Below are 19,899 nucleotides of genomic sequence, written 5' to 3' on the forward strand. Positions count from 1 at the left end.
TATCAAACTTCTTCAGCGTGCACCCCCATTTAAACCAAATGTACAGGGACATCTTTGTACACTGTGACAGAAGCAATGATAAAAAAAAATTAAGAAATACTACAATACAAACTTTTGTAAAATGTTATATGTAAAATAAATTATGGTAGCCAGAGTATTGCTGTAAACAACTTCAGCTTTTTATTATATAGCAAACCTTCAAGATCAAACAATGGAAAAACACTTCCCAGCAAAAGTCATGTTTTAGAACACAAATTTGTTCAATTAAAAAAAAAAAAAAAAAAAGTCGACCTGGATTCTTATCATTCTGAACATGTCAAATGGGGAAAATGGATAAAGCATGTTTCAGAACACAAATGTGTTCAATTTAAAATAAACAAAAACACTGGGCCTGGAGTCTGATAGTTTTGAAGTTTATCACATCACAAGGTAATAAAAATGAACAAAGCGCTGCACTGATTTACAAAAAGTCGGTCTGTCCTGTTCTTCAGCGAAATATCAATCTTCTGAAAGACCACATCTGTGGGGACACAAACAGTTAAAATTAAAACCCAAACCAAAATAAGAGCAGAAACAGCAACAAGCCTTAACCAAATACTCTCAGTTTTGGCCACAGACAATTACATCACATTTATTGGAGTTAATTATAAAAATTATTGTCCTTTGGTGCACAACAGAGCTTCTATACCTGTTACTCTCCCCAGTCAAATGCAGCAATTTTTGACGTCAGACTCAATACTCTGGGGTTGACAGAGTACGCTCTCTTTTTCTCTCTCTTTTCCACCTTGGTACCTTTATGAGGATTTATCCTAAAGATCCACCTTTAAAACACAACACAAACAATATCCTTAAATAATTGTTGTATGCTTCTTAACTAAAGGAATGCAGTCTATGAATTACCTTTGCAAGAATTCTAGTGTGGCTCCCAGTTCTACAGGGTAACTGATGTTCAATATATAGTAAAGAGAGAACATCAGATACAGAGCTTCTGTAAAACTCAAGAGATGGTCATTTACAATCATCTGGTCTACTGCTACCATGTACACACTGGCTGTCAGTGGGTTCTCTCCTTTGAACAAACACAAAATTAGTTAGACATAATATTTAACAGAATGTGAGTTCTGGTCACCCGAAACCAGGAATTATTGTGTTGCAAGATCATAGTAAATAATACCCACCACACACTACTATACATGGTGTTGCTGGAAGCTGTTCTGAGCATATATCACTTGTAACAGACGTGTCTTCTACCATCACAAGAAAGTGGTCTTGGTCATTTTTGAAATGGGTTAGCAGCAACATCACTGCCCCACAAACATGATCCCCTCCAGCTCTATACTTTGTGAGGATTCTCCCTGCTCTGCTTGCTCTTTCTGTGCACTGAAATTGAAAGTACTCCAATATTCTTCTGAACTTACTGGAAGCAGACTCTTCAAAGCTGTTGTTTATGTCAATGCCAGTGAGCTCTTTAAAGTGTGCTTTCATTCCTGCTGGCTGAAAAAGATATGGCCACTCATCAAGTAAATCTTTGGTTTCCTTTCCAGATTGGATGTTGTTTCTTTGAGAGGTGTAAGTAGAAGTCATTAAGCCATAGATTGTCTTTACATCACTTTCATTATTTTGAAACATTACTAGCAACTTCTCTTTCTTTTCCTGCTGCAATTCGGATGTTTCTCCAACTAGCAGTTGTGGATCAGAACTAATACAACCATATAACAATTTTCGTTTCTGTGTTGATACTTCTAGAGTACCACAAAGTGGTGTACTAATAGCTTTTGCTCTTTTAAAATTGTCAATTCTACACACCAGTTGTTTGAGGAGAGAATCATATCTACTTCCTACAACCTGGGAATTAATCTCATCTCTGAAAGACTTTGGGTATGCAATCACCATTTGTCGGGCTATTTCTGATACATGTTTTTTTGCTGGACATTTGCTGACTTCCAGGATCTCAGAAGCAACAATGCGGACCAACTGTCTTCTCTCAGAGCAATTTGGCCTTTCGCCATTTCGCAACTTTTCCATAAAACTTGCTGGCATTTTTTGCCATGGAACATCAAAACTATAATGTCAGTCATGGTCATAAAACGAAGTTTCACAGCTACTGTCACCTAGAAGATAAACCAATGTCCACAGGTTACAGGATGAACACTTTTCATGCAGCTGAATTTTTTTGGCAAAATTGCCTATTCCCAAGCTGCAGATTTATTGAAGTTTAATAACGGACAAACAGAGATGGCATGTGGCTTTGTGGGTTGTTCATGTGCCACTATATAGAGTATGCATTTAAAGTGGTGCACAGACTTGTTTTTTGTCCTTGACTTGTTAGGGGAGATTGTTGTGCATTTTTCACAGGGACCGCAGGACCCCAGTGCAACAAATCACTAGCATAAAATGGGCACATTTAACGTGTTGCTGGTGATTTGCTGCACTGTGGCCCTGTAGTTGCTCTGAACAATGCACAACAGTCTTCACACTCCGCTGGCATAAGCTGCTGACTCAAATGGAGACGGTTTGGCCATTCATGCACCAGGTAATCACCACAGTGGCACATGTATGGATCACAATGTTTGTAATTTCCAAAATCAATGTTTTGAGGCCCCGTGCCATCACAGTTTGATTTGTACCATCAAACTACACTAGTCAAAATTTTAAGATCATCAAAACATTTCATAATAGTTGTCTTAAAACCAATACCCAAAACTCTTCAAATGTTGACTAGTGTACAATAAATCTGCAGATTTGTATACATATACACATATACATATAAAACCCGATTTCAAAAAAGTTGGGACAGGTAGCAATAAGTGGCCGGAAAATAATGTACATTTAACTTTGTACATATGTACATTTAACTTTTCCGGCCTCTTATTGCTACCTGTCCCAACTTTTGTGGAATGTGTAGCTTTCATGAAATCCAAAAACATGCCAATATTTGGCATGACATTTCAAAATGTCTCACTTTCAACATTTGATATGTTATCTATATTCTATTGTGAATAAAATATAAGTTTATGAGATTTGTAAATTAGTCCATTCCTTTTTTACTCACAATTTCTACAGTGTCCCAACTTTTTTGGAATCGGGTTTGTACATATACATATACGCCTCTGCAAACTGCACGTGTGGCACAATTTGTTTGCCAGGCGTGCTAAAGGCTGGGCATGCTCACATTGCAAATTCTCTGTATATGAATAACAAGAATTGACAAATTACATGTTTTGCTTTCAAAATGTTTGTGGATTGTTTAATGTTGTATCAGCGTTTTACTCACGTCTTCCACTTGAAGAGGTGGATGGTGAAATTGAGCATCCAGGAGCAGGTGAACCTGATGCATCGGAAGTGTATTCAGCAGACAAATCATTGGCAGTGTTTTGCAGAGTGGAAGCAATATCTACATGGCATAAACAAAAAACTGCATTAAAAACCATACTGCAGAAACAAGAAACACATTGACATACTGTAATACAAGTAAAGAGTACAGCTAACAAAGTACAGAATGAAAGAGACTGGGGTGTTGTTTTTCCAGTTCATCTAATGTATGCATGTACACAAGTCAACATTTAAAGTGGATCAAACCTTTCATAATAATTGTCTTAAAACCAATACCTGTTCTTGTGAATTTAATGAACTTTTCGATCCGCTTCAAATGTTGACTAGTGTATATGTAAAAACAACCATTGATTTGAAAACTTACTTGGGATTTGGGCTATTAGTTTTCTTGCTTCAATCGGTCTCAGAAAGCCACCTAGATCATCATCTTTCAAAAACTGTAGGTCATCTATGGTCTCCACACCTAGGCTGTTCAAACCCTCTATGGCTAGCTTTGAAGTTATAGGGTTTGGGAACACATTCTCAATAAAAGTCAACAATGCATCCATTTCTGTTGGGACAGGACAGTTTATCCTTTTTACAGATGAACAACGCTGTGCTTCAGAGTAATGACCTTCAGTCCCATAAAACTGTATTCATTTAAGGGATAATAATCCAGACATTCCTCAGCATTTACACAAATTAATTCCTTTGTCGCAGGCAAAATCTCATGAAGTCCATAATCATGCAAATACACTGAGGGGCGGGGAGTCACAAGGAAAGTCATCTCATCATCTTTCACAAAAATCAGCTCAATCTGTCCAAACTGTAAAATAGAAAACTCCTCTTCACATTTAAGGCAAATTAAGTTTCCTTTCCTGTACAGGGTACCCTTGTATTCTACCCGTGTTGAAACAAAGTCTGGTTCATTAAGCAAGCTTGTCTCAACAGCTTCGCACACAGCATCACTGTACAAATGAGGAGAGAATGTGGCCAAGTCAACACTTTCAAGCTTTGGTGAAAAAAATGACTGTGAGTGAAGATATGCTTGAAGAAGTTGATGGTTGTGTGACAATGTCTTGCATACATTTTTAAAGTTCTGTGTTCTTCTCACACTTCTTTTGAAGTAGGAATGTTTGCTTTCAAATCTCAATGACCATAAACGAATTAAAGGTCCAAGACTTAAAATGAATGACGTATAGTGAAGCATGTAATGATGTTTTGGTTTCAAATTTTCACCAGGAAACAGCTCCTTTCTTGTTTCCAGATATTCTGGTATTAAGACGTTGAGATATGCAATCTGTGCAGTGGAAATCTTGGGAGCACACACTAGCTCAACCAGTTCTTTCAATTTAACAGTCAGTTGCCATACAGGGTCTTGTGACTCTACTCTGTCTCCAATTATGACAGGAAGAAATCTGAGGAGACACCAGTTCTCAGCTGCTTGACCACCTAACTTTCTGCCTTTTTCACATATCTGAGAGGGGGCAGAACCAGCATCAGAATCCAGATATTTGAATTGTGCAAGTCTCCTGTTCAGCTGTGTATATGAAAACCACTTCCTTTTTACAAAGTATTCCAAGAAAATGGCAAGATCAATAGCTACAACGCCTTCAAACAAGTCGTGGCCAATGCATGGGGGAAGCCCAGGCTGAGCAACATGAAAATATTTGAGAGAGTTGAACATGGAGTCAAACTTCAAGCCATTTACAACATTTTCTTCGGTCGTCCTTAGAGTTTCCACTGCCGCCTTATAGGACTCAACTGTGCGATTGGGAAAGTCTACACACACATTCTGAAGTTCACTGCGAGATACCAAGCAATACCTACAGCAATGCTTGGCAGTACTGAAGTTCTGTGAGTAACCACCGATGCAGTGGGACCCCAAATTATCACCGATGATAGCCACTATAGTTGCACGTACTATGTCACCTGAAGATGTTACAAATCCATGCTCTTCAAGTTCTTTGACATCTGCCAACAATTTAGCAAAAATCTTGGTTTGACCAAAATAGTTAAAGTCTCTCTCATGACACAAAAGTGATAACTGAATGTTATCAATGCATGATCTGTAAAATGGCTCAAAGTTGCCAAGTGTAAAATACACTCCAATCATTTTGTGTCTTTTTTTAGCTGACCCAAGGGGATTCACAATCTCAAAGGCATCCTGGTACAAAATAAATTGGATTGTAATCTCAGGCTGCTTAAACAAGTCAATGGATTTGAATACAGAGCCATCACAGATGTCAGAGAACACACAAGAGTGTACATGCTGATGTTTGGCACACTGCTCCCACACCACTGGGTCTATTAACATGGTTTTTAAAGTGTTCTTCAATGGAATATACTGTGCATAACGTTGGTTTCGGTTCTCATCACGACCAAGATACATACTTTGTGGATGCACGTACGAAAAATTTTTCTGATAATACTGTCTTCTTTGGTATTCTGTGGAAAGTAATGAATTACAAGATGAATGTAAATCTTGACCTTGCAAAGTCTGCACCACAGATTCAATATCACATTGTGAGAGGGCCGTTTTTGACTTGAGTATTTCCCTGAACATCTTCTGTGTGTACTGATGACAGATATAATTTAATCCACTGAATTCCTCCACAATCATCTGAATGGTTGATGATGGCACCAGGTATTTGGCTTGTAGCTGCATATAAAACAGGCAGAGATTTTTCATGTACAATGACTTTGCGTTACATTTCGTCAGTGAGTCTGTGAATTCACTTTCATCAACCTCATCCTCAGTAACAACAAAAAATGCTGAAGAAGGTTGCTTAGATAAAGTATCCATAATCTGTAACTGTGCAAATGTACAAATCCTGTGGTTTCGTGAAACATGGGCAGTGAAACTTGATCTTAAACTGAATTTTTTGTCACATTTTTCAAAAGGACAACACACCACCTCTCCCTTGGTTAAATGTGACCTGAGATGAGAAAGGACATTGTTCATGTCTGTAAATCGTTGTTGACAGTCTGTATTGTTGCAAACAAACGTGCCCGTCGAATCATCAAAATGAGTATGTGGTATTTTGTGATGGCGATAAACATGAGCTTTGAGAGCATTGTATTTTGAGAATTTAACTTTGCATTCTGGGAAGCAACATGGAAATTGAGCATTTGCTTCATGTCTGTGTAAGATCTGATGATTAACATATCCCTTAACTGTCTTCAGAGAGCAATCACAAAATTTGCACAAATACATCATCATCCATGTGGTTAAAGGTAACAAACCTCATAAGATGAAATCCGTTGTCCATGCATATGAGTTTTCTTAAATGACTGTGAAAGGCAAGCAACCTTCTAAAACAACAACAACACAATTCTGAAACCTAGTTCTTTTTAATGCAACTTGCATGAAACATTAAGAATAAGAATTAAAAACGAATGTGATTAGCCATTGTAATTGTGTTCACCTGTTGCCAATTAACTTTTAAATGACGTTGGATGACACGTTAACAGATTTTTTAAAACCCTTACCATTCACCACTCGACATCGAGGTCCGTGATTGTTTTGTTGTCACTCTGTTATATATTGCATTCGTACAGCAGAATATGTTGTCTAAACGGTCACGTTTACACACAAAGCTACTTAACAAAGTCACACCAAAAATGTCTGCCATAGAAAGCAAAAGGGGAAATTTCCTGCGACATTGTGAGGTATTCATACTGGGTAAATATGCTGGCATGTAATATTAAATATAAAATTGTAATCAACAAGAGTTACTGTTTTACGTTGTTTCTGCTGTTGCAGTGCACCCTTGGCCTTGTCAGTGGGTGAGGTCATATCACTAAACTGTCAGAAGAAGTAAGGTGTCGTGGACCATCATAAAATTTGTAAGTGCATTTCATATTTAATGAACAAATATTTTTAACAAAAAAACATAATGTTTTTATGTAAGAAACTCAAGAACATCTAAAAAGAGTAACCTGATCAGACATGATAATGAATATAGATATGTGATGTATGAAATATAATCATTTTCTCTCTTATTTTTTAAAGGCATCAACATGGAGATTGAATTGGAGACCATTGTTCTGTTCGAAGTGTAGTTTGTGGAAGATGCAATGATGAAATTAATTTGAATTGTCAATGTTATATTTTAAGCATGTAAGCAATGTTTAGATGATGGTACTGTAGCACTGTTTAAAGTTTTTAATATTATTGTTATTTACAATGGAAACTACTGTAACAGAAGAAATAAAAAGGGACAAATACAAATGATTTTCTCTAATGACCTTTTGTATGACATATAAGATACATTTCATGAACTGCATATAAAATTATCTGTAAGCCAAAATCAAAATGCTGTACATGCCTTTCAAAATTATGGTCCATCACAGTCAATTTTTAAAAAAAATGGGCAACACATGTTATTTTAAATAACGGTCAACACATGTTATTTCAATTTACAGTCAAACTCTGTTAAATAATGATTAAAACATGATTTCAGTTTACAGTCAAAACATGCTTTATGAAGTAATGGTATCAACATGACATTTATATCTACATTCAAATCATGTTTAGTTAAACAACTGCTACACCATGTTTTTACATTTACAGTTAAAACATGTTTTATTAAATAAGGGTTTAAACATGTTACGTGAACTTACAGTCAAATAATGCCATTACATTTAATGGTCTATGCATGTATTTGCAATTATACAGACAAAATATGTTATTTCAGATTACGTTTTAAACATTTTATAGTACTGTATGGTCAATGTTCTTTTTTCATGTTGCTGTGTAAACATGTTACTTCAGTTCATGGGGTTTTACCGTTATTTTCATTAATGGCAAACGTTTGGCACCCTGTGCTGCCATGCATTTGCTCGTTTTTTTCAGTGTTTTTTTTTTACAGTGCTCTCTACATTTCGAGTCACCCAGAATAATATAAAAAGCACTACGTTTGTATTATTACATAATTATATAATTCCTTAATGGCAAGTAAACGTAAATAATTGATTCTGCAATAAAATACACGTCACATGTGATAATCTAAATACATGTGCTATTTAACATCTACCTGTTAAGATTTAAGACAACCGTGAGACTGTCTTGTTTTTAAGATTATATTTACTACTGTTTTTGTTTTGAGAATTTGAGAACATTTTTAAGGTTTAACGTTTTTTTTCTGGAATACATAACAATCCTTACATTTTTCTTAAATTAGAGTTTAAGAAAAGAATATGGCAGTGAAGAATATTTTTTTCTTAAGAATGTTGTGAATCCGGTTCCTGCTATAATTTGAGAAATCTTTAAAGTCACTAGGATGCCAATGCTCCAAAATGCTGTGAGAGGCAGCAGCTGGACATGATTTGAAGCACAATCACAGTAATGAATGATGCTTTGCTGAAGGTAGAAGGGATTGATTATCTTTGCTTGACCAGTGTCTGTCTCTGTGGTTTAGTCTCTTCATGCGTGTGAACCCAGAAGTTCCCTCAAATTAGACATCTATGTGACTCTCGGATAAACAACAACTCACAGGGGACACATATAGTCAAGAGGACACAGCTGTCAGAATATAAAAAACGTATTTCTACAGACTGTTCTGATTTAAGAGAGTTAGGGGAGGAGAGAAGAAAACACATACTGTATGACTGAAAAATACAAATGATACTTCAGTTCCATATTATGTAATTATTATGTTGTGTCATTATGAAATGTTTGCTAATGACATCATTAACAAGTGGTTATTATGTGTTACCAAACTTTCATTTCATAATATTGCATATTTATGTGTCTTTGTCTGTTGTGATAAATGTTGTGTTAGGTTGGAACCCAACTTGTCTCACTACATTTACAGCAGCTCTGACAGCATATATTAGACAGAAATGCTCTGTTCCTCATCATTAGAGAAAACCAAACTGACCTAAAATCAGATCTGAAATATTAATTTGATCCCTGGTGTGGACTTCTGTTTACTGCACACAGAGCGAGCAGATGTCACCCAAATATTGGTAACCTCTAAAAACCACCAACATGCAGAAACTGTTTAAATACCAACACAACTAAATACTTAACATAAATAATTCACTTTGACTCATTGAATCAAAACTTACTTTTTGTTTTATGCACCTTGTTAAAAATACATCTCTTTGTATATATTGTCATTTAAATGGTCCTCATTTCTATTATAAATGGTTCTTATTAAATGGTTTTGTCCTTGGTATCAGATTCTGAACTCATGCTTTCGGTTTTTTGTTTGAGCGCATGACCTTTGAGTGTTCATTGTGCCTTGTGTCCTAAGTTTGTTTAATCAAAAGAACAAAGTTTTCCCCCTTATAAATCTAATGCTTATTGTTGGTAGTTTAACACCAAGTCTAAACTGCACGCGACGAGGCATGATATGTCACGACAAAAGACAATAAAACGCATTAGAACCCATTATAATAAAAAAATGTGTCAGCATTGAATGTGGCTAATGTGGAAACGTTTCATTTAGAAATGCTTTATAAATGAACAATAATTGGCTTTAACAACACACTTTTAAACTAACGTGTTAATGCTTCTTAATACTTATTTTGATAAAAATGTGTAATATTGCTGAATTATTGCATACTTATTTGACTTTGATTGTTTTTGATATGATATGTCATTTCTATGGGTCAATCTTGGCTACTGTGGTGCGTTTGGACCAGACGCTGAACACTGACCTTGTGATTGGAAGTGCTCCTGACTTGAAATATCAAAAGCTGTCACGAGAACACAACATTGACAACAACGACAGAAATCGAGAGGAAAAGGCAGTATGGGGCAAGAAATGTCATTTAATCGAAATTTTCCTACACCAAGAAGCAAACCCATTTGATTCAAAGATATTTTAAAGAACTTGAACCCTTTTGGAATAGCCATTTCCCAAAAGCAATATGGAGTTGCCATGGTTACAGTCACTGTTCAACAGAGCTGCTGTCTATACCTGAAAGGATGGAATAAAGCAACATATTTTCAGGTGTTTAGGACCTGGTCATTTCAGTGAATAACAAACACTCCTTTTGGTTCAGAACTGTTCGAAAAAGTTATTGTTTTAATGTCAACCTCTGTGTGTCGCAGCCCTTCAAAAAGTAGGGTATGACGGTAAATAAAATTGTCTTTACAACAAAATTCACCTGGTTAAATGGGAGTTTTGGAAGCTGGGGATCCCCAAAAAAACCCCCAAAACTCAAAAAGAAAAAATCCTCCGCATTCATGTGGCTCATAAACATTTATTTTAGTGATTACACTGGAACAGAGATAAAGTCCTGCACACTCATTTTAACCTGAAATAGTAGACCAAACTATCAGGTATTTTCGATAGGCTATACTCAGTATAAAATGCTACAGTTTTGGATAGTAAAAACAATAGATGGATAGTTTGCAAATTAGAATGGGTGAAAAAACTGGACTGGAAAATATAGGTTATGACAAATAAACAAAGAGAAAATGTGTTTATTAGTTGGTTGGTAAATGGGTGGAAGTTCAGCCATCTTATGATCCATGGCAGCGTCCTAAAAAAATCACTCAAAACGCTCTTGCTTTGTTGTGGGACATTTTGCACATATAAACACCACAAAATATATTACTCCAGTTTAAACATTGTAATACATTTGTTATAACAGATTCATGTTTATCATAGCAGAATAACTAGCATTTTTGTAAATGAGTATTAAAGCAAACTCTAGTCTGTACTGGCAACAGACTCCAAGATGAAGGTTCTCCTCAATTAATTATTCAGATTTGGAATGTATGAACTGCAAAGTGCAGTTTCCCTTGAATTCATGTGACATGTTAATGTAAAACACAGACTTACAAGGCATGAGGCATTTTCTACACTAAAATGAGGAGATAATTTGTCATTGTTGCAGAAAAACATCTGACCCTTCAAGCATTCCCCTAAATGTCAGCTGTAATTGCTTTCCCTAAAACTCCCCTGCGACACGAGCAGAGCACCGAGGAGATTTCAGGCTCTAGACAGCTTCCTCACAGTCACAGAGGGGGAGTACACACTCAAAGTGTATTTTAGGCACATCTCCCAGAAATGTCACCACTGATGTGATGTTATAAAAGAGGTTAAAGATGACATAGTGAATAAATAAATATATTTTTCAGAGGGTTTGAATCTTAGAGGAAGTGCTGAAATATACTGCCATATTTAAGACATGTCTGTTCATGTCTATAGGTGGACTTTAGGGGACTGCCAGGCCACCAATAGGTCTTTCGGAAGCCGGCAAGATATTACGGCAAAATTTCCAAAAAGTTTCACTTATCACCCTGTTACATACCTAATATGCTGTTTTTTCAACAGGGCAATTTCTTTGATAAATTTCTTTCTTTCATAAAAAAATCTATCGTTTTGACCCATACTATGTATTGTTGGCTTTGGCCCAAATATTCCCATTCTATAAAACTGGTTTTGTGATCCAGGGTCACATATACATATACATTACAGTATAGTATTTTATGTAAAATATACTATATATGTAATGAAATATACCATATATAGTATGCCATCAACCTATACCTTTACTTTTTGGCATACATGTTTAAAAATATTTTGGGTGTACAGCAGGTGTAGTCCTTAAGGTTATCTATGTGTAACATAGTAAATAATAAAACAGCGTGCCGAGTAGGATTCCGTGTAGGACCTTCACAATTAAGCAAATAACTATATAAATCATGATTTCATCTTTAGTTTAAAATATGTGTTTAATTCAAGAAGGTTCCTTCTTGAAAGATACGTTTTAGTATTCCTGTTCTTCATGGTAAATATGGTAAATAAAACATGTGACTAATCCCTTTGGAAGATGATGCCATGACAGTTGTAATTGGGCGATGCAATTACTAACATGCACGGCCCCAAGCCCTTTAATGACTTTTCTGACTATAAATGAAGCAAAGGTACAGTGAAAAGATTCATTTTTGAACTCATAATAACACACAGGAACCAATTAGATTAATACTTAATGAATTACCATTCCATAAAGTTTTGCTAATAATATTATAATTTGTACATGTATCCGGTCCCACCCGAACTGGCATTAGGTCAGGCATGTGAGGCGGGCACTCTAACGTGGAGACCATGGGCATGGTCTCCAGGATCTTGTAATGGCCATCACAGAAAATGATTTACCCTGTGACCACTTTTCTATAAGGCTTCAGTTTCATTGTATTGTAGCGTGTCGGTCTCTGTGGAACTAGAGCTCTGAGAAGGAGCTGCTTGAACGGCCAGTCAACCATGTCTGTGTTATGTGAGAAGAGTAAACTGAAGATAGAACGATTAATTCAGCAAAGGATTGTGTGACAGAGGTGTAGTTTTCGCTCATTCAGGGGGTGATCGCCAGTGTTGCCTCACTGTCATGTCTCAGTCACACATCAATATACTGTATTTCTCCTGTGACTTCTGACAGCGTTTACGTTTGCATCCTTCAATAAACAACAGGCTTTGTGAGGTCGGCAGGACATATTCTCAAAACTGTGATATGTCACTCATCAAACTGTTCAGATCAAACAGAAATAATCAGAGATCTAAACTTCTGATTTTGATGTTGCACTGTCAAAAAAATTCTGTAAAAATTACAGAGACGTACTGACAATAGTTTGCCGATTTCAGCACGGTTTAATTGCCCAATTGACATTTCCCACGCCTTATGCATGACAGGGGAGCAGTTATGAATATGAATTGAGGGAAGGAGGTCCTGTTTCACTGGGTTCGTCTTGTCATCCTCTGTGTTTGGGGGATACATGAATATGGAAATACATTGCATATTTATACTTACCTTCTTTATTTTTTAACAGAGAAACATCTGGTGAGTTGTGTGCCCGATCCCACTTTCATCACATCAATTATCCTGGGTGAAAGATGCCTTTTGGTGAGGTGCTGAGGAAGATATTTGGAAGAATGTTAGCAATTTTCAGATGTGGAAGATCATTGACTAACATAGTTTAATGGTAGTGCACCAGAACTGTTTATTTTTCTAAATATCTCGTTTTGCGTTCAAAAGAATACAAATATGTGTTATACAATCTCCTGTAAAAATATCTCTGTAAAAATTGTGTCTAATTATCTTTTATATTATTTTGTATTCGTCCATTGTTTAGATTGTTTTATAGCTAAGATGGCTTATACATGATTAGTCTGTCAAGATGCACCAATGTTGTGTTAACAAGCCTGCAGAGAATTTTTTGCTCCGTTTATATCTTTGAGTTTCAGTTCCTTGGGGTCAAGACATGAAAATAAGGTCGCCATGGCTATGCTACTGACCTGTGTATTTAGTTAGACCTGCATAGTGTCGGAGTCTTGATCACCCTGTCAGGGTTCATTCAGAGAACAAACACTTATTCCCTGCTAATAGAAACAAACATTTTGAATGTGTGGTTTGGTCAAATTTTATTATTTTACACCTGAGATTCGTTTCAACAGACTAAATTGTAAACTCTTATCTGTGCGTTCGTGAGTGCATGCGTTTTCAAACTTTTCAATTTCAGTGTTTGTTATGACTGTGCTGTTTTCCGGGACATGCTCTTGTTTTATGAAAAATAAAAATTAAATTAAATAAGTTTATGGTAAAAAAAGCACAAAAATTTGTCCATGGGGTGAGAAAAATAAACTTGAATTAGGTACTTGAGAAAAAGGTCAAACCAAATTCAAATTTATTTTTCTCACCCCAAGTTCATTTTTCTCATCCTTTGCTAGTTTTTACCATAATCTTACTTAATTCCTATATTATTTTTCATGAAACACAACTAAATATCTTAGGTCACTTTTCTTGTCAAGTAATTGTATATTGATTTTAGGAAGTTTTAGATATTTTCACTAAAAACAAGACACAAATGCTTAGAGTTTTTCTCAGTGTTTTTGTCGATGATGTCACCAAGCCTTAGATTTCTTCCACCCCTCCACTCTTCCAACTGCCTGTCATATAAAGAGATCTTTTTACCATTCATTTTCAATGGATAAAATCATCCTTCCTTTCTTCATTTTTTAGCTTTTACACAGCAAAATGTCAAAATATGAATGTTAAATGTAGCATTTAAAAGGTAAGTCAGTTCTCTTGTGGCAGCTGTTTTTTATTTAAAGATAAAAATATCTGAAACTCTTTTAAAAGGATCAGTTCTAAATTTAGCCTTGAATTTCATAAAAGCTGTCCATATCTTCTTCTTTTCAATGTTTCTGTCATAACCATGCTTTTAAATTCGTAGGCTTTAAATGAACTTTAAACGTTTCCATAAATACCCAGGACAAATTTCCCAGGATTGTCAAAGCCCCTTGTAAAATAAGAGATGCCCCCTATTCCATCTCAGAATCACAGTATGTGTTGCGAATTGCTGTGAACAGGTGCTGTGATGCTGCACCGTTACTGTAGTGACAGGCACCGACAGTGTCCAGGTGGCACTACAGCCATCTAGAAAAAGAACACTCAAAAAAAACGAACATATTCTTAATGCCATTAATATATTATCTAAAGGTATTCATCTTTTCTTGTGTCCTGCGACACATCACCTTTTGCCATAAAATGTCTTCCAAAACCGTGACAACCAGGATGGATGCTTGCTAACAATATTCTGAGCGAAGGCTCAGAAATCCAAGCTGTAGACATTCAAATGCCCAACATTACTGCTCACCGGCAGGTGCTTCTTTTCTTGTGACTGTGTTGTCTTGTTCTTTAATTTAATAGCCACTGACCGTATTTCACAAATAAACTTTAAAGAACAGTTGTTTGAAAGAAAAACATTTTGGTAGCTGGGCCGCAGCTGGGGAGAAAGAAAAAAGCCTGTAAAATAACAGGTTTTCCCTTAAATTACACCTCCCTCTGTTTTCCTGTAAATTTGTGGTCTATTTTTGTAATTGCAAATTTTTTGAGTGTATTTAAAAAAAAACATAAAAATCTGTAAAAAAAACTGTACATTTTTATTTTTTAACATTTTACGTGGACATCTGTAAAAAAATAGCAGAGAAATTTTGTAAAATGACAGTGAAGTAAACAGTACACTCTTTTAGCACTATTAAACCATACTGGATTACATACTTGTGCTGTTTTTGAAGAGAAGCTTACTATAACTTTTCCAAGACCCTGGAACTTTTTAGATTTGCCTTCTGTCCTGAATCCTTGAAATATGTAACCGGGTGTGAATTATCAGCGAGGAGGCCATCCATTTCATTTCCATCACGGCAGCGTGTGAATAGGGCACCACAATCTTTGGCAAAATGATCTTTCTGCCTTAGGTACTTCTGCCTCAAAATCCTTAAAAGTGATTTCTGAGAGACTGCAGCAGTTGCTGTTGAATATTTGCCTGGGTGGAAAAGTAAGCAAAAAACAATCCTGCGTAGTGTTTTCTTATTGTTTACTAAAGAGTCCACAGCATTTTTATGGTTTGTGTAGAAACCCACAACAGATAAAGAGGATAAATGTTAAAGATTGGATAAACAATTTATGTTCCTGCGCCTTTCACTGAGGATAAGGATGTTATGTTGAAAGGCTCATGTTCCACAAGGAACTATTAACATGGCATTTGGCAAAGCATCACAAATATTCTGAAAATACATAAATACACGATAATGTACTGAATGTACCTTTAATTATTCACTCATTTCATTGAGTATGAAACTGTGCCAAAGAAGTCACGCCCTTTTAGTGTTGGTGTGGACAGATAAATTGCTTGGAATCTTGTTGTGTTGCGTCTGGTTAGTCAGCCGAGTCCAATCTATTTACAGTGTCAATTAAATTCAATTGAGAGAGACGGCAGAATAATTATTATTGCACATCATATAATATAGATGGTGCCTCGGGACTAAGCAGAAACAAGTAAACTGCTCTGCGCTACAGGAGACTAAAAGCAAGAGACGTCTTAACGTTTTCCATCTTAAAAACATGCAGATGGTTTTGGAACCCAGCTACATGATTGATACAATAAAAAGATACATGAAGCAAAATAAGATCCGTTGTTAATGTATCTGGTTTTGTGCCTCAAAAGAGGAAACGACTGGATAATATTGTTGTCTGTTTTTCTGTTGCACACCCAGGTGACAGAAGATTAACCTACTTTAAAATAGTACATCAAAAAGTCTTTGTTCTGCTAAACACAAAGGAAGATATTTGGAAGAATGTCAGTAACCTCAACCTACTGTTTACTGCAAGAGGGAAAACAAATACAACAGGAGTCAATGGGGGATGAGATCTGTTTGGTTTCTTACATTCTTCTAAATATCGTCCTTTGTGTTTAGCAGAACACAGACATTCATACAGGTTTTGGAACAATCTGAGGGTGAGTAAACGATGAATGTCGATCAAAATTAAAAAAATTTGGGTGAACTATCCCTTTAAATTGACAAATATAATAGTAAGTAGTAGTACTAGATTTGCATAAGAAGTATATGGAGTCAAGTTGCCTATATTGTAAGGTATAGGGGTAATATAAGGTTGGTACATTAATAAAATCATGTAATTTTCTTCAGATCCAGTCATAAATATTCTCCTGATATTCTAACGTCTCCTTCTTTGACTCACTGTACTACTCCATAAAATATGTATTATTATATATAAAATATAAATATATATAGTAGTATCCTTCCAAGATGGCGGCGCCACTGCAACGTCCAACAAACGGCGTGACGCCAGCTTTACATTCTCTATATAGCACTTAAAGTGGTTCCCTTAATATTACGACCCAAGAACCACCTTAAGTGCTAAATAAAACACCATTTTTAAAGATGAGCATGCACCAAGTATTGTGTGAAATATTAATATTGTATACTGTTTGAACGAAGGCAAACTTCATTGCTGGATTTTTCACCAAACATGGTTAACATTTTTTTATTGATTTGTGAGTTCACTGGGAATCAAACCCACAACCTCTTCACTGTTTACACTATGCTCTATATCAGCTGAGCTACTTTATAGAGGCACTGTGAAATAAGTTGACATTGCTGGCTGAAAGACCATATGTCCTGTGTCAGGTCTATTAATAGTTCTTGATAACCTCATATAATTTCGGTTTTGTCTGAACCACCTGTGGGACAGATTTCAGGTTGCCACGGTGATGCTCAGGCTCATTTACTGGGCACACACACACATTCACACACTTGCTCAGACTCTCATGAGAGCAACCGTAATCTTCAAAGTCACCAGCTGTTTTAGTTTACGATGGCCCAGGTATGACACCTACACTCTCAGGCTGCATCCACTGAATAAAAGTGACAAACACACTGAAATATAAATGAGTTCCAACATAAACCCATAATGACAAAAGACACAAGCAGAGTATGAATAATGTATGCTGCTATTAAACACCTCAGTATGATGAGACGGCTCTTCAAAAACATCATATATTATTGAGGAGATTATTGGAAATTAGACTCACACTCTTATGAGCATTTTGAACTGTTTTATTATTAATTCAGCGGTTATGAGAACCATTTGGCAAACACATTAACACAGTGCTTTAACCACAACACTTATAGGAATAGTAAACCCAAATTCCATGTTTTCCTTCTCGTTGACCTCCGGTTCAACTGAACAATTGGCCAAACACAATTGCTGTGATATTTTTTTTAATCCTGTCTGTTCCTAGCTTTGTAGAAAGTTATTTAGGATTAACGCATTAAACTTCTGTATCGTATTCTTTCAACTAAATGTTGGAATATAAATAAAAGTTGGTTTGTTTTGCATGTCTTTTTTGAAGAGTGAGATTTAAAATCTGTGTGAAAACAGCTTTCCTAGATTTCATTCTCATCAATTGCGTATAAATAACACGCACTGTTGCAATATGGTGTGATAGCCTACATAAGCCAAAGTTAAATTGTGCGTGCATACAATACGCCTATTTTTCAGTGTGTGTGCATATTAAACGGCAATTTGCCCTATTAATCTGTGCCCTAACCTAAAACCAAGAACCTAACAATATTATTTTAATGATTTCAATGTTCCTCTTCATGTACGTTTCAAAATGTTCAAAGTGCACACAAACATTGCCGTTTCAAAACCATGCACAATTTAACTTTGGCGTACACGATATTGCAACAGTGCGTGTTATTTATACGCAGTTGATGAGAATGGGCTCCTTATGAGCTAAACGGGACAAATCTGTGAAAGCTGTTTTCAGATAGATTTTAAATCTCACTCTTCAAAAAAGACAAGCAAAACAAACTTTTATTTGCATTTCAACATTTAGTTGAAAGAATATGTTACAGATGTTTAATCTATACACTGCTCACAATAAACTACTTTTATAATTATTATCATTATACATACATGCTTCAAGGAATGTGTTACCAATGTTTTTTACTTTCCTGTGGCTCATTGGTTAGAGCATGGCGTTAGCAACCCCAAAGTCATCGGTTTGATCCCAGGGATTGTCGATGTATAGAATAATGCAATGTAAGTCACTTTGGATAAAAGCGTCAACCAAATGCATAGATGAAAATATATATGCAGGTTGCTAAAAATGAGAAATATCGACTGGAAACCCTGGAGAACACTTTTGAGGAGAAAATATACAGAATATTTTATGATCACAACAAGTAAAGATGTAAGTGCTGTAAGACTTTTAATGTGCTTTAAACACAATAAAAAGAAAGCATTATATTAATGGGCATGCAAAAAAATATAAAATATCGATTAATTTAATTGTGTTCACTCAAACACAACTAGTGTTTTTCTCATGTTCTCTACGAAATAAAGATGAGCAAGTCCTACACTTGGGATATAAATACTTCCCTCCTTCCTGTGTGACGTTTATCTCTTTGTGTACTTACATTGGGAAGAATGGTTGAACAAAACTGATGGCTCTGTCAGAGTGCAGTCTAGAAGTGTCAATCAATATCTCGATCATTGATGAGCACTGCTGAGCTTCTGAGCGCTTCTGTCAATCAGCTGATGGATGAGCTGCAGCTCGGGGCACCATCACATAATCATCACTCAGAAGATATTTTGAACCTCTGGATATAAAGTAAGACTTACTGTGCCACCATGTATATCAGACATCAGTCTTTATGAGATCTAGTTGTTCCAATTCATATTCTTACCTTCTGTCTCCACCTGTTTCTTCACATCAAATACTTGAGAAACTTGACGCACAACGGTTGTTTTTTTTATATAATTTTATATTTAACAACATTGGTGCATGTGCATAGTAGTTACTTAAAGGAGAATATTTGTAGATTGTATTGCATTGCTTATTTTCTCATGAACTGTGATATGCATTTTTGTCTCCGTGTTTGTATTTGGTTCAATAACAAAAACTCCACTGTTGTGTTGTATGTGATTTCTTTGTTCCTGCAATAGCATTTGCATAGCCGTCTGCCTACTTGCCTTCATGTTTGTATATGTACAGTACTCTATTTACTGCCCAAACGAAATACCTTGATCCACGACAGCTCTGATTCTTTAAGTTAAAGGGGTCATATAACGAATGTTATCGATTGCATTACATGTAGTGCAGTGTGTGTACACAATTTAAGCTTCAAAAACGCTGTATTTCCACATACCGTGCATGTTTGCATCTCCTCTTTGCCCCGCCTTTATGAAATGCAAAGAAATTTACAAAGCTCATCGCTCTGAAAAGCGAGGTGTGCTATGATTGGCCAGTTAACCAGTGCG

General features: G+C 35.9%; 1 protein-coding gene across 1 annotated transcript; it reads right to left on the bottom strand.

Annotated features, from left to right (window-relative positions):
• Nucleotides 1–301: 301 nt before the first annotated feature.
• LOC130427912 (uncharacterized) lies at nt 302–3,697 on the bottom strand. The gene is made up of 5 exons (XM_056755657.1): nt 3,275–3,697; nt 1,179–2,111; nt 901–1,069; nt 689–821; nt 302–520 (listed from the first exon to the last, which is right to left on the bottom strand). Exons 2-4 carry the CDS (start codon nt 2,038–2,040, stop codon nt 692–694), a joined length of 1,161 nt encoding a protein of 386 aa, XP_056611635.1. The 5' UTR covers nt 2,041–2,111; nt 3,275–3,697; the 3' UTR covers nt 302–520; nt 689–691.
• Nucleotides 3,698–19,899: the final 16,202 nt, after the last annotated feature.

The sequence above is a fragment of the Triplophysa dalaica genome, chromosome 8, assembly GCF_015846415.1.
Source record: "Triplophysa dalaica isolate WHDGS20190420 chromosome 8, ASM1584641v1, whole genome shotgun sequence".
Taxonomy (NCBI): Eukaryota; Metazoa; Chordata; class Actinopteri; order Cypriniformes; family Nemacheilidae; genus Triplophysa; species Triplophysa dalaica.

Coding starts and splice junctions, on each gene's coding strand:
- LOC130427912 (XM_056755657.1), bottom strand. CDS start 2,040: ATGCCAGCAAGTTTTATGGAAAAGTTGCGAAATGGCGAAAGGCCAAAT. Junction 1,070..1,178: donor ACCATGTATAGTAGTGTGTG/GTGGGTATTATT, acceptor GTTTGTTCAAAG/GAGAGAACCCACTGACAGCC. Junction 822..900: donor ACACTAGAATTCTTGCAAAG/GTAATTCATAGA, acceptor TGTGTTTTAAAG/GTGGATCTTTAGGATAAATC.